We start from the raw sequence: 16,176 nt of genomic DNA, 5'->3' as shown, positions 1-16,176 counted from the left end.
GCAGAGGGTGGAGACACTGAATGGCAGTGCTGCACAGTGTGCAGCATTGCCCCAGGGAGCACCTCTAGTAGCCATCTAAGGAGTGGTCAGTGGAGGTATTCCTAGACTGTAATGTAAACACTGCAATTTCTGTGAAAAGACAGTGTTCACAGCAAAGAGCCTGAAGGGAATGATTCTACTCACCAGAACAAATTCAATAAGCTGTAGTTGTTCTGGTGACTATAGTGTCCCTTTAAAGATTGCTGGTGCAAGCTAAAAAACACTCCCAGGACAGTACAAGTGGGATCCCAGTCATACTATCTCAGGTCGTGTTGTCCTGTGCTGTCAGCTGTATTAGACAATGTGTAGTTTATTTATTAAACACCAACTCCTAGTGAATTTAAAACGTGGCTTAAATTGCTAAACTGAGACTATAGCTGAGTTGAAGATTTTTTTCCACTTGAGCAGTTTTCTTGAGCAGTTTTCAGAGTATGGGTTCACAAGACAAGTTTTCTAGGCTTCTCAATGAGCTGCAGCACAGAATATCTGGAAGGTGGAAGGCAGGCGTGCTGTACAGGGCCGTCTTTAACACGGGGGCAAATGGGGCAGCGGGAGCTTAACCCCCAGCCACCCCAGCCAGCTCACTGGACCCCAGGGAAGCCACCCTCCAGGTGGTAAGAAACTGGAGGGTGGTTATCAAATTTTGCATGAGTGTGTGTATCAGTATGTGTGTATGTCTGTCAGTCAGTGCATGTCTGTTAGTGTGCCAGTATGTCTGTCAGTGTATCTGTATGTCTGTGTGTGTGAGAGTGTGTCAGTATCTGTGTGGTTCAGCATGTCTGTATGTGTGCATGTCTGTCAGTGTATGTGTGTATGTCTGTCAGTGTGTCAGTATGTCTGTGTATGTGTGTGTGAGTCTGTCAGTGTCTGTATGGTTCAGTAAGTATGTGTGTAGATGTGTGTTTCAGTATGGCTGTCTGTGTCTGTCAAAATGTCTGTATGTGTGTTTGTCTCTCAGTGTCTATGTGTATGTGTGTTTCAGTATGTCTGTCTGTGTGTGTGTGCCAGAATGTCTGTGTGTATGTGTGCCAGCATGTCTGTCAGTGTGTCAGTATGTCTGTGTGTGTTAGTCTGTCAGTGTCTGTGTGGTTCAGTATGTATGTGTGTATATATGTTTCAGTATGACTGTCTGTGAGTGTCAAAATGTCTGTATGTGTGTATGTCTGTCAGTGTCTATGTGTATGTGTGTTTCAGTATGTATGTTTGTCTGTGTGTATGTGTGCCAGAATGTCTGTATGTCTGTCAGTGTGTCAGTATGTCTATGTGTGAGTCTGTCAGTGTCCGAGTGATTCTGTATGTCTGTGTTTGTCAATATGTCTGTCAGTGTATGTGTGTTTCAGTATGTCCATCTGTCTGTGTGAATATGTGCCAGTATGTCTGTCAGTGTATCTGTATGTCTGTGTGTGTGTGTGTGTGTGTGTGTGTGAGTCCGTCAGTGTCTGTGTGGTTCAGTATGTCTTTGTGTATGTGTGTTTCAGTATGGCTGTCTGTGTGTGAGTCTGTGTCAGTACGTCTATCAGAATGTGTCTCTGTATCTGTATGTTATCCATTTGGGTGTGTATCTGTATGTGTCAGTGTTTGTATCTGTATATCTGCATGTGTGTCAGATTGTGTATCTGTGTGTCTGTATGTGTGTCAGTGTGTGTCGGTGTATCTATATGTAGTTAGTGTGTGTATCTGTGTGTGTGTGTGTGTGTCTATGTGTGTGTCAGTGTATCCATATGTAGTCTGTGTGTACCTGTATGTTCTTGTGTGTATCTGCATGTGTGTCAGGTAATGTATTTGTGTGTATCTATATGTAGTCAGGGGTGCCCAAGTAAATGCTTGCCCAGGGTCCAATCAAAATTAAAGACGGCCCTGGTGTTGTAGTCCAGTGTGAATGCCGCTTCCTTTGTGGTGCTAACAGAGTAAGAAGAAAGCGCCATGTTTGTTTGTCTGAAAGTGGCACTTTTATAAACTGTTTAAAAAATGATAAACTCTAGACACACAATGCTCTTCAGCAAGCTTAAGGGCTTTGTGCCTATAGTGTCCCTTTGAAGGAACACCTAATTGCATTTATTAAAACACCCCATTGCATTTTATTTACTCAATATAAACACAAAGAAAACATGCCTGCACTGTTTTCTGTATATTTTCTTTGGCGGTATAAAAAAAAAAAATGTCTTGCAAAAGCTACAGACATACAGTCTGCAGTCTTTAGACACCCTCCAGTCTGCAGAGAGCAATACTCCAATTAAAGCCGTCTCATTGAGAAGCCTCTGTACTGGAACGTCATGCGTGCATATAATCATAGCTTTCCAACACTTGTGCAGTTTATTGAGAAAGAAGTAAGGCAGGCACACTCTAGCCCAGTACACCTACCACTTCTGCTAGCTTGCCAACCTCTCATATCTGCAATGAGTTTAAGACTCGCAATTGACTGTGATCACTTTCTACCTGTTGGGACATATGACAGAAATTTTCCTTCATGATTCCCTTTTATTTCTGAAGCTGTGTCCTTAAGGGGTTAAAGCTGATAATGGCCACTGCCAAAATGGTGACACAACGGCCAATGAAAGGCTGCAGGCCTAACGTGGTTACATTGTTCTATTCATTCTTTACATTTAACACTCAAATCAAATGAATGAAAAATGCAACAAAACACAGCAGTTCAATTATAATATTTAAAGTAGCACTTAAGCAATCCTTTCCTTCATTGTCCAAATCGTGTAATGTATTACGGCCTAATATCGTTTTTCAGCGAGAGTCTGGTTACAATTATCTCCTGTTGTTTGAATTATTTAGTTTCATTTAAATAAAACACCTAAGAATAAACTGAAAGTTAACATATAATCTAGCTGGACAGAAACATGGCTTTTCAGATTTAAATGTTTCCATCTGGCCCCCTACATTCAGGCTCCCGCTACTTAGAAACATTCTTCCCCTTGCACCAGTTGACGACTTGGAAGAAATATTTGGCCCCTGGCAAAGTAGTGTTAAATGGTAGTGTGGTATGATACCTGGCAGCACTTCAGCCAACATTGTAACAATCACCTTCTGTGCACCGAAAACTCAATAGTTTCTTTCATTTCCTTTCTTCAGTAAGATTACAAAATAGTTTGGTGTATTAACTCCTATGTATCTATGTCAGATGTTTCTGCATAAAAACTTTAGAAAGTTGTAATAAAACAAGGGAAGAGAGAGAGTGTGTATCTGTGTGTGTGTGTGTGTGTGTGTGTGTCTGTGTCTTTGTCTTTAATGTGTGTGTTAATCTTTTTTTTTTTAGAAACAAAATGCAGATTTGTAATTTAAAAAAATATATATATTTATTCATTGGATAAGGCTCCACAGGTAAATTCCTGATGAACCCATTTGTTTGAGAATTACAAAGAATTTGATTTGGGCAAAACACATTTGTGCACAAGTCTAGTATGTATATATAATGAACTTTCTAGTACATACTCATCTATCTTTCAAACTCTTGATACATGTTGGTCACTAAGCCATCCATCACTGAGCCATCTTTCAGACCAATAAGCCATGTGAATTATTTTCATACCATCCAACTTTATCTGACCCCAGCCTATATGATTATTAGGTTCAATGTTTTAATCCTGGTCACAAATAGGAAATCTCAAAACAGGATTTACGGGACTCGAAGCATAACTACAAAACGCAGCTTTAAAAATGGGTTTATTTCAACTCAAGAGTCACTCAGAAAGTATGGAAGGGTATGTGGTCACCACAGGGTGATGTTTGATCCCAATATAGATCATCGGCAGTGATAATTCATATTGAAATATCAAAGGGAGAATTCAAAAATCAATGTGGATATATTGACACATTACTATTTCTACCTAGCGACAGCAGAAAACTCGGAAAACACAAATGTAAATCTCTCTTCGAATATTAAATGGATAAATGTACCTCATTAACAAGCTTTCAGAAAAAAATACTTTACAAGTGTCTCTCTGCTTTTTCCCCTTTAATATGTCCAAACTATCATTGTGTTTCAGAGAAGCAATTTTCATTTCAACTTATCATTTCTTACTGTACCTTACTGTTGTCTCCTACTCTTGAATCTCTGTTATCAACAAGTAAGAGAAAATTACTCCCTCTAGCCTCCTGAACATTATCACTGTAATTTCAAATAATGTAACTTCTCTTGTGGTAAACAAACTTTCGTGAAGGTCGTATGATTACATTGTATATTTAAGGAAGTTGAGCTTTCTTTTATTTTTTTTTTGGGCCAATCTGTTTACATTGAGACAAATGCTAACATACATACATTAGATATGAGAACATTTATCATGAAAACACAGTATGCCATAGGTACATTGATTTTCCATCATAAACAATTATGCCTAAGTATTATAAAATAAGATACAAGAGGTGATATGTGCAAGCTTATAGACTCATAGACAAACTAGTTAAAGGGACACTATAGTCACCAGAACAACTACAGCGTATTGAATTTGTTCTGGTGAGTAGAATCATTACCTTCAGGATTTTTGCTGTAAACACTGTCTTTTCAGAGAAAATGCAGTGTTTACATTACAGCCTAGTGATAACTGCACCGGCCACTCCTCAGATAGCTGTTATAGATCCTTCCTGGGTCATGGCTGCCTAAAATGCATCCAAATATTCAGTGTCTCCTCCCTCTGCATGCAGACACTGAACTTTCCTCATAGAGATTAATTAATTCAATTCATCTCTATGAGGAGATGCTGATTGGCCAGGGCTGTGTTTGAATCATGCTGGCTCTGCCCCTGATCTGCCTCCTTGTCAGTCTTAGCCAATCCTATGGCTAAGTGATTGGATCAGGCCACCACTTCTGATGATGTCAGTAGACGGCTTGCTTTTTTTTGAGGCAAATGGCATGCAGAGTTACAGCTTCTGGCTTGAGTACAGTAAGAATTTGCTATATTTATGAAGGCATGAGGGGCCCAGGGGAGCTAGATGGTGGTTTTAACCCTATAGGGTCAGGAATACATGTTTGTGTTCCCGACCCTATAGTGTAGAGTCAACTGTGAGATAAATAAAAAGAGAAATAACTAAAACCACAGCTTTGCTAAGCTGACTCCGTGGTGAAGGCCAGGAAGATATTGGGACTGTAAATAATTGTAGAGGCCCACATAGCCTCTAACTCTGAGGCCCAAACTTGTAAAGAGCTATGAATAGTCACAAACCTGCTTGCAGACATTCGTGCAGGCAATAGCATTGTGTTTCCCTTTCAAGATGCTCCAGGCCTCTGGGTCTATCCCAGTAGTGGAACTAAATACGTTCCATATGAAGTGGCATGGCCTAGGGCACATTTGCCTGGCATATTGTTGAAGTTTACCCCTTTGAAGCCTCTCGGGATGGAATAGTTTGATAATGCCCCTGGCACCAGCTGCCTGCAAAAAGTCAGTGAGTTCTGTCCAGTTCCTCAGAGATGTGCTATCAAGTAAACAGGGCCTCGGGTCTCTCCCACCTGCTTCTTGGGGGTGAACTGGCAAACCAAGGGGAACCCAGCAGCGTCCGATTTAGTGCATGAACTGCATATCTTACCATTCCTTCTGGTCGCATCAAAAACGCCACACATACATTATTGAAAGACCAGAAAGTATCTGGCCTGGTCTGCAGCTGCATAGTGAGTGTGGAGCCCGCAGCCATCTTGATATAGCAGAGTAATTGTGGTGCGAGTTTGAAAATACAAGGAAAAGCCCAAGCCGAAAGAGAAAACAGACTTCCGAAGAAATGTCTGTGGACAAGGATAACCCCCACTGATGCAGAGGGGGAAATGGAGCATTGAATTGCAGAATCTGGTCAAACATGGGGAAACAGCCTCTTCTCCCCCTTCAACAGGCTAGTAAGCCTCAAACAGAGAGAGTACAGGAAACAACCAACAATTCTGGCAAAACTGCATGCACCCCCCACTTTAAGTTCCCTGCTTGATAAAAGCAAGTTTGTCAGTTGGAGGTAGCCTACAATCTTGTATCATAAGTTAAATTCAAGAGGTTAGCTGAGGAGCTTTGTCAGCCTCCATCTTGTTCAGTCAAGATCCAACCCATGCCTCATTTTTATTATTAAAGAAAACCATGCATACCAGAAAACAACTAAATCCATATATGCATTTTTGAGACAAGGACTCCCTTTAAAAGGAAATTGTCATAATCTCCCCTAAGCCTAATTTTAGATAATAGGTGAAACAACTTGATATTCAGAGTACACATCAGGCACAACAGTTGAAATAACTCAAAACAAGTTGACATATAAGATTTATATAGTAATGACAGTTCTGGGTCAAGGTTCTAGAATCTTAGCAATTAGCATGACAATTCTAGAAACATTCTATTGGATTCTATGGAGATTGCTCCTCTTTTATACATTCATGCATTATAAAGAGTTACAATATATCACACAATTAGACTATTTGAAACTATCCAAACGTTGAATTCTCTTACAAGTACAAAAAAGGAAAGAAGTTCAAATCTCAAACTATTCTGGAGGTGAGATGTAAGTCAATTGTCAGGTAATTTTCAAAGGAGTCCGTCAAAAAGAGGAATCATTTTCACAGTTAGAAACCTTCTCTTCTTCATTTTGTTCTGTACTGGAGTCTGCGCTATGAGAAGATTGGATGGCATTTTATTCTTATTGTACAGTTATAAAAATGGAAGGCATTTAAGAAATGTCACAAGGAAAACACAAGGTTAACTATAATTCACACAACTGTTCAACTGAGTGCTTGATAGACTTTTACACTAAAGGATACTAATTACATCCTTTCACTCTGCCAATAATTCATTTTAAGATCTTGTTTTCAATTTCTACGGCAGAAGAACCGTCCACTTTTCAACATCTCAAGTACATTGCAATATTGATGATGGCTTGGGATTTTAATTAGGCTCACACACACACACACAAGCAACGCAATACTGGGTTATGCTTTATGCTGTAATACTCCTAAATTTAAACAACTCATCTTCCTGCCCCTAACCCTAATTCTTCTTACCCTTATTCTGCTAAATCCAATTCTCGGGTCCATAAGCTTACACAGGATTTGCTGTTCTTCAAAATTCCAGGGCTATTTTTTGTCCTACATCGGTCCTGATCTTTGAAACTTTTCAATAGTTTTAAAAGTTTTCTAAACTTCCCAGTGCTGTGGTGTTGTATATTCCTATTCATAAGTGTCTGCTTTAATCAAATATGATACATGATAGATGATTTCAAGGGACATGCATCATTTGAATTTTTTTTTTTTTTAAACCAGCAATTAAACTTTTTTTAGACAAATAAACAAAGTAAAATAAAGCAAGAAAACTTTGCAAAGTATGTAATAAGTAATAAGTGTTACAGGGTCTGGTGGCAGACTGTGACAGGGCGAGGGTCTGAGTGTGGCAGAGTTGTGGGGGGGGGTTACAGTGTGCGTGTGGCAGGTGAGAGGGGGCGAGTCTGACATGATTGGGGGAGGAATGTGACAAGGTGTGGCAGAATGCGTAGTGTATAGTTCCTCCCCTGCTGCTAACCAGGATACACAATATTTAGTTTTATTTTATATTTTTAATGAATACAATAATTTTATAAGAAACTATTTGGGTAACTCAGTGAATCCAGTCTAGTCTTTATGCCGAAGAGATCACATGACTGCTAAACAGGTTTTATGTATAGCAAGATTAAGACTTTTGTGTACCTGTAAAACCCCTTTTACAAACTAGGATAGTTTTCTATGGATAGGGCACTGATTGGCTAGATTAGTGTCTGCCCCCCGGAGTGGGTGTTGAAATCACGAGCAAGAAGTTGCAGGTAAATAAGAAAATAAATCATATTTCCCTTTTTTTTCTACCTGCAGAAACGTTTCTCAAAAAAGATGCATATCCCTTTAATAAATAGACCTCAAAAAACAATAGTTTGGTTATTTTGTAGGAACCAATATCAGATTTCTACAAAAGCTAATGTACAAGTAGGAGTGAATTGGCAAGGGGATTATTATCCTAGATTGGAACTGATAAAATATAATAAGCGACTAACTCCAATTTTTTTTTATTTTTTTATTATGGTTACTATTAATATTTTTTTCCTCTTGGAAAACAAAAAGGGGCAATGGAATAGAAGAGAAAAGAAGAGCAAACAGATTTTGGATCCAATAGCACAGTCTGCATTAGGAAGGAACAGTTGACCCTCTCCATGATTTGTTAAAGGGACACTATAGTCACCAGAAGAACTACAGCTTATTGAATTTGTTCTGGTGAGTAGAATCATTCCCTTCAGGCTTTTTAGTGTAAACACTGTATTTTCAGAGAAAATGCAGTGTTTACATTACAGCCTAGTGATAACTTCTCTGGCCACTCCTTAGATGGCTGTTAGAGATCCTTCTTGGGTCATGGCTGCCTAAAATGCATCCAAACATTCAGTATCTCATCCCTCTGCATGCAGACACTGAACTTTCCTCATAGAGATTCATTGATTCAATTCATCTCTATGAGGAGATGCTGATTGGCCAGGGCTGTGTTTGAATCATGCTGGCTCTGCCCCTGATCTGCCTCCTTGTCAGTCTCAGCCAATCCTATGAGGAAGCACTGTGATTGGATCAGGCTACCACTTCTAACGATGTCAGCAGACTGCTTGTTTTTTTTTTTTAGGCAAACAGAATGCAGATCCACAGCTTCAGGCTTGAATACAGTAAGATTTTGCTGTATTTATGGAGGTATGAGGGGCCAGGGGGGCTAGATGGTGGTTTTAACACTATAGGGTCAGGAATACATGTTTGTGTTCCTGACCCTATAGTGATCCTTTAAAGTTTAAAATATCAGTAGCACAGTAGCACATAGCTGTGTGTATGTGGGTAAGGTCAAAACAATTCTGAATATTAATGGAGAATGCAGAATGTGGAAATAATTATACTGAAAGATATCTCATGCACATCACAATGTGATTGGCCAGGTATCGTAATGACAGCTGGAACATTACTGTTCTAGGCTTCTAGGCTTAAATTACTCATCCAGTGTGTAATTTTTAATGTGTTTCCTTCCCTCACAGACACTGAAAAAGGCTACTAAAATTACAAGAACACATTATTTGTCTATTTTTTTTTTTGTCTCCTTCAACTGATTATTTGCTAACCAATATAGATTTGAAATTGTAGCACTGGATTACATAGGCATCTGTGAGGTTTGAATTCCCATCACAAATATTTTGAGCCGCCAATATATCTGCAGGTCATATGCGTCTCTGGATTTTCAACTCTCTGCTTACTGCAAGAGAAAACTCCACTACATCAGTCTTGTAGCAGTCTGAAGTGTCTTATTATAAAAGCTCTTTCAGCACTATTGAGATCTCTATAAAAATGTTTGCAACACTTGTGCAGAATACGATTTAGGCAAATCTTTCTTGTTTTCCTATACTTGAAGGGTACTCTAATCCCAGTAAGCTTGTGATTTGGCAGGCAATTGAAGTAAGTCATGGTTTTGTACTTTTAAAAATGAAGTGTACTCAATGTATACATCTGAATAGTTGTATATTCCAATTGTGGAATAATTCCTTCATAATGAGGCAACCTTAAAAGAACACTGTAGTGTTAGGAGTACAAAACTCTATTCCTAACCATCATAGTATCCCTCTGCCCCCTCCTCCCCCTCATGCTCCTTCCTCATGGAAATAAAGAGGTAAACACCCGTTTTACTCCTGGTTTCAGGCACCAAGGTCCCTCTGTGCAGGATTGGGCTCCTCCTCTCCGATGTGGCCGATTCTGGGAACCTAAAGCGCAAAACGCAACGCGGGAGTCAATCTCTGTGAAAGGCCAGGAAGCGCCTCTAGTGGCTGTCTAATAGAATTTCTCGTATAGATACAAATGTTCAATAAACAGAGAACTCTCTAAAAGCATGAGGCTTTAGTGGTGAGAATGTAAAGAAGGTATAAATAATAAATGATGCTCACCAATGAAGATATGTTTAAAAAATATAGAACAAATATACATATGAGTAAGGTAATTTGCATGGTTTGAAACACACATGATTGACTGGCATCTACAATCCCAGTCTTTTTGGTTTTCTACAGCATGTATTATTGTAGGGAGGCTATACTTGGGCAGTTTTGTATGTTGATAGATATGATTTCATCATAAAACATTGTATTTAAAACACCATTGTTCTGTTGTTTTAAAGGTGTGATTTACACTGGAGATATCTTGGACAAAGAGACAACCCAATCCTACTGGCTGACGGTTTATGCCACAGACCGAGGGGTAGTACCACTCTTCTGCACCATCGAAGTCTACATTGAGGTTGAAGATGTCAATGACAATGCCCCTCTGACTTCAGAGCCAATTTATTATCCTACGATCATGGAGAATTCCCCAAAAGATGTATCCGTTCTTCAGATTCAAGCTGTAGATCCAGATTCTAATTCTAGTGACAAGCTGACCTACAGGATCACAAGTGGAAATCCCCAGAACTTCTTTGTCATTAATCCTAAAACAGGTATGGAGCTTTTCTTTTGTTTTTCTTAGTGTTTAGAAATTAAAGCTCTTTGGGAGGCGTGTATTAATGAATTGGAAATATATAAATATATAGCTATAAATAACAATGACATCTACGAGGTTTTTTTGCTTATGTGTCACCATGCATGAAGAAATGGCATTAGTAGCTATTGCACAAAGTACAATAGTCATCAGTCATCAGCCAAATTAGTCAAAAGTCTAGATTTAGTAGACCCTTTTTGGTTTTATGGAAATAATTTTATAACATTAGGATTTCATTTAAATCCCCCCCCCCCCCCCAAAAAAATAAAATAAAAAATAAAATATATATATATATTTCATAATCTATGATACATCTTCTATCTACTCTATTTATTTACATATCATCCAACAGTCCTGGGTTCAGCAAAATGTCCTCAAACAGCATAGTCTGAGCTTATCAACAGATAGGGCATGGTGTCCCGTAAATACTTTGAGCTTGAACCCTACGCTATCAGAGAGGTGGGGATACCTCAAGAGATATGTCCAACTTTCTATGTAATGACTCCTCATCTCTACCCATGAACAACATGTTACTTATTGTTGAATCCAGCTAATGCTGGTGCTGAGATGCTGATACTGTGATCTCAATGAAAGCATAGCCAGAAACAAGCACATGCAATATACTGCAACACAACCCAGCCAACGCAGGGGTGTGCAGCAAAGTTCTGTTCCCCTGCACTCCCTCCTAACAGTCACCTAGAGGTGCACCATACTTCTACCCCTAAGTAGCTGGACAGAGCACTGTAATGTTTTTTGTTTTTTTTAAAATATTATTTAAAGCTGGAACCCCCTCCACCAGCTGTAAAGATCCAGGACTAATGAGCTTCACATACAGGCTTCAGCCCTTGCAGCCTCTTCTTCTAGCAACACCTCTGCTTCTATGGCCAATCTCCTAGCTAACTCTGCACTAAAATGAGAAAAGTTTAACAACACATATAGATTGAATGGATACTTAACCCCTTAAGGACCAAACTTCTGGAATAAAAGGGAATCATGACATGTCAGACATGTCATGTGTCCTTAAGGGGTTAAATGGAGACATTATCAAAATGTAAAACTGCCCATGTTAAAGTCAGCTTCTGTATGTGTCAGGAGCTGTAAGGAATTGAATGCTGCTCCTTGTCTCATTTCTAAGCTTTGCATCAAATCACAGTCATGCCAGCTGACACTGTCTCTGCGGAGAGATTTGTTTCTTTGATGATCCCGGGATAATCATTAGAAGAAATAACACATTCACTTCTATTTCAATCCTGCTCTGTGTTGAGTCCATGGCTACCATATATATATAGAAATATCCCGCTGCTGCTAACCCAGGATGATAAGGGATTTGAAATATAATGAATGGTAAAATGTGAAATCAGGTCTTGCAGAAACTCATGCATAGTATCCTGTTATATGAGCAGATTGTAGTGAAGAGATCCATTCCCAAAAATGCAGATGATGTATAAAAATATCTCACAATACAGAGGGTTCGAATTCTAAACATGTGTTTTGGCCAACTTGTCCACTTATGATGTAGTCAACTCTATGGTTTGGGATTTTTTTGGACGATATTTAAGATGCAGTGTCTCTAGTTCTTAGAGTAACTTGAAGCCAAGCCACCTTTCACACAACCCTTTTGACTGATTTCCATATATATGGGCTTAGGTCAGTAATGGACCTAAGACGCTCGCAGCTAAGATTGTGCATTCCATTTTCAAATTTTACTAAATTATTCAGCCAGACTATACAGAGAAAGTTAGGTCGTCATCGGCTGTCACCACAATAGGCCCCTACGAATTCCTGGACTTCCATGTTTTTTTTTTCTCAGCGGCTCAAGGAGGACAATTGACAAGTAGCTCAATTTACTATAGGCAGATTTAACCAAAATTTCTATTATCCAACCTTAAGCTGATGTTCAAAAATTATTTTTTTTATTTATTTTTTTAATTCTTTATTTTTGCTGTGCATGTTATACATAGCAATGTCATACGCCACAACAGCGTGTCTGAGAATGTACTTAAGTTTAACAGTGGCAAGAGGAATTGCACATTTATTGTATAATTATAACAAACATCAGCTTGGCTAAACAGTGAAGTCATTAAAATAAAAATGAAAGGGTAGCTTATCATAGCAGTTATAACTGAATATATCCTCGCTAGTGTTATGAGTTAACTAGCTGTGAGTACCATAAAATAAACATATGAACTAATTGATACAGGCTAGTTCTAGCTATTATACATGGGTGAGTCACATAGGTTAGGTTAAGCTCTGCATCGAACTGTAGCATTAACAGGGTGAGTGTGTGTGTGCTTACTGGCTGCGCTGCCATGTGCTAAACAATATGCTAAGGCAAGGGAGACTTTCAATTGTTTCATTAATTAACCCTGTGTTGTGTTTCCAGTCTCCCTGTTACACATTAGGTGTGTGCTAGGCTGAAGGTAAAACATATCGGTATTGTTGTTATACTATTACGGTTAATCGAGTGCAGGTGGGCTTCAGGTGATAAGTGTTAGGTTGCATCATGCTGTGTGGTGCGGAATCAGTCCAGGAGACAGGCATTTAACCCCATAGGAGCGTGTTGGCTGTTATGCCTGCAGGGTGCCCATATTCGTTCAGCCAATACCTATTGGGTGCTGGATACAGTCCAGGTGCGTGTGGCAGTTCGAGTCTAAGTCCCTTCTTGAGGAGCAAGGTGGCTGTCCCAAAGAGGCAAGTCCCTGTGTGAAGGTGCCTTGTTGGTGCATCTGATGATGGGGGGTGTTCAGCCCACCTGTGTGGATTGCCATCCGGCCTTGGCATTCCCCAGCTGATCTATGGTTGCTATTCTGCCTGGCATAACCATGCTCTAGTTTTTCCCGCTGGCGGCGGTGTGGGCCTTGTCGCTTGATGGGAGTCAGCCCTGGATCGCCGAGCTGCGTGTCTGCCGCCGGGATTCCTGAGCGGCTTTGTAGGTATGTAGGGCTTTAGGGGTCGTGCACCCTGCTGTAACTTCAGATGGCTGTTGCTTATTCGTTTTCGTGGACTCACCATTTTCGTCTTTCTGTGCTTCCGGTGTGGCAGTGTAAGATCTGGTCTCACCGCTGCTTGAGAGGTCGCCTTGCTCTGAGGAAGCTCAGGCCTTATGCGGCCTCCATCACCACACTCTCTCCCTAGATGCCTGGCCTGCGTTCAGGCTTTTAGCCGGCTCCAGAATTGCTGGAATGCTTGGTCCAGTCTGCTGATTGTGTTGTCCAGTGATCCCAGGAGGTCCGGCTCTGCTTTGTGCAGTTCAAGCCTCTGTATCGAGAGGTCTTTGTCCAGCCGCTGTTCATTGGTTTCCATCAAGCCGTAAGTAGTCGGCCTGGCGGTCGCCATCTTGGCAGAGACTGGGACGGGTGAGTTCCCTAATGTCGCTTGTCGTTGTGTGGTAAAGCCTGTTGGTCTGTCGATTGTGCCAGGATATACCTCACCGGCAAGGGGGGGAAAACGGGGTCCCAGGCTCTTCAGTGGCATCCCGCTTGTCAGCTCGCGGGAGGTCGGCCGCCTCTCCCACGCTTGCAGCCGCAGGAAGGCCGCTGCTCTGTTTCCACTCCGGCTCATATTCCGAGCACTGCAGTCCACCCAGAGGAGTTTCGGGGGTAACATCGATTATTTTATGCTTCCAATTAGCAGGTTCATCTAGTTTTATCAGTTATTAGGCCCTTTTTTGCGGGTTCCTACTCGGAGCTCTGGTTTAGTGCGGCCAGTCTGCTCGGCTGTCAGGCCCCGCCCCCCAAAAAATGGTTTTCAAGATACTGACTTATATTCTGCACACTCATAATGACCTCACGGTCCAGTTTTGGTATAGTCAATTTAGATTTTTGTTTTCTATTTTTAGTAACATATCAATTAAAGTTGTGCAGCCCTTGTGACCACCCTTATCAATCTACATAGAGGTAGATCAGGGTTAGATAACGTTTTATATTAATTCCCACGGTGCTCGATAGACTTGCGTGTGCGAGCAGAAGCATCTTTTTGGTCAACATGAAAATAGAACCCAACAAATGCCGAATGGTATTCCACATGTTCTTTTTAGCTGTCCTTTAAGGATACCTGACTACTGTTCCTGCTGATCTTTGATCTATTAAATAGCCACAAGCCCTGGCTAAGGCACGAGGCACTTTTTTCATAAACTTTTGTGAAATGTCATAACATGACTTGTATCTACGGAAATGAGTAGAATGTTCTTATAATATGTCTTTATATGATAGACTATAACAGTTACTGAACGAAACACAAAGCCTTAACAGTAGTAATATTTATATTGCATCCGGCAGTTTCTTCTATTGGGATATCATCTTGCATTTTAAAGAAGTCTACATCTGCAATACATTAATCCCTTACTGGGCATGCACAGAGCTGGGTCACAAGTTTAAGGCAGCATTTCATGCACACTGTCATTTCATGCTCCCTTCCAAGTGATTGCACCACTGCGGGGAATCCCTTGTTCATTTTTTTTTATGGCGTTAGAAGCTTTGAAATAAAAAGACATGCAGGTCTTTCACACAGCAGTGTCCAGTTAGGTACACGTACTGTACATCACATTTACTGGCCCCTGCTGTGGTCATAGCAATCTGTATCTTTCTTTACCTACATTAAATCTTTCAATTTTCTGTAAAATGAAAATGGACCACGGAACACCTGCCATCTGTGTCTGCGCCTCAACATTGCTGCAAAACGAACTGCTGTTTTAACTCGAGAAGTCAATAAAAATAAAGTACAGCGCGTTCTCGCAAAAAGAAGCAATGGTTATCAATTCTAAATATATATACTGCTGTTCTAATGATAGTATTTGAAAAGGGTCGAAGACGCTCGCAGCTAAGATTGTGCATTCCATTTTAAAATTTTGCTTAAAAATATAATGCTCATTTTATTTTACTTTATTTTTATTCACTTGACATATCATCACTTAGCTGGGGGCAATCCAAGCACATCTTCTTTTTTTAACCATTATGAATATTTTCCTGTGGGTATAAAAGAGAATAATCTAAATATTCACACACATCTAGAGTTGGGATTACAGTGATATAATATCCGTACAATGCTGATGAATTAAACTGTCTTGGAGAGAAGTCTTAAAATTTTTTGTTCCCTTTTATTTTGTTTTGCTATGTTTTGTTTTTCGTGAACATTTGCAGTACATTCATAGAAAATTAAATCAAAAATTGTTTGTTTTTGTTCTTTTTTTTCCCCAAGGCATTCTGAGTTTATATTAATGTCTATTTCTAATTATGTTAATTTTGATACTTGGAAAGTGTAGGAAGTGTTAGTGCAATGGATACAGAATTTAGTAATGATGTGTGGAAGAATTAATAGTGTGTTCTATTGTGCGTTCAGTGAAGGGCAAAGAGAGCGTGGGTCCATATGATAGCACAGGGGTGAAGTCGAGGGCATCGTACATGACTTGCGTTTATATCTAATACTTTGTTACTAATTGCTATGCCAATAATGAACCATTAATCCTACTACATACAAACTTGGGCACCGGAGAGTCATATAGACTCCGCTTTTTTGCATTTATTATATCAACATACAAATTAAATTGTAGACAAAGTTAATGAGCTCTTTTTTTCTAGCTGTGAATGTAGTTCCCATGCAGGACCCAAGAGAGGTCTATTTAAAAGCACACAAAAAAATTGCTGCTGAGTCGTAACGGAGGC

The 16,176-nt window shown here is 39.9% G+C and overlaps 1 protein-coding gene across 1 annotated transcript in view; it reads left to right on the top strand.

The window, feature by feature from the left end:
• FAT3 (FAT atypical cadherin 3) overlaps nt 1–16,176 on the top strand; it is a 445,851-nt gene that overhangs the window by 196,555 nt on the left and 233,120 nt on the right. Inside the window, exon 3 of the mRNA XM_063430785.1 lies at nt 10,161–10,475. Within this exon, the coding sequence (XP_063286855.1) occupies nt 10,161–10,475 (315 nt within the window). The remainder of the gene's footprint in view (nt 1–10,160; nt 10,476–16,176) is intronic.

This window comes from Pelobates fuscus, chromosome 1 (assembly GCF_036172605.1).
Source record: "Pelobates fuscus isolate aPelFus1 chromosome 1, aPelFus1.pri, whole genome shotgun sequence".
NCBI lineage: Eukaryota > Metazoa > Chordata > Amphibia > Anura > Pelobatidae > Pelobates > Pelobates fuscus.
Note: the sequence above shows the minus strand (reverse complement) of the source record. Positions and strands in the feature narration are given on the sequence as shown.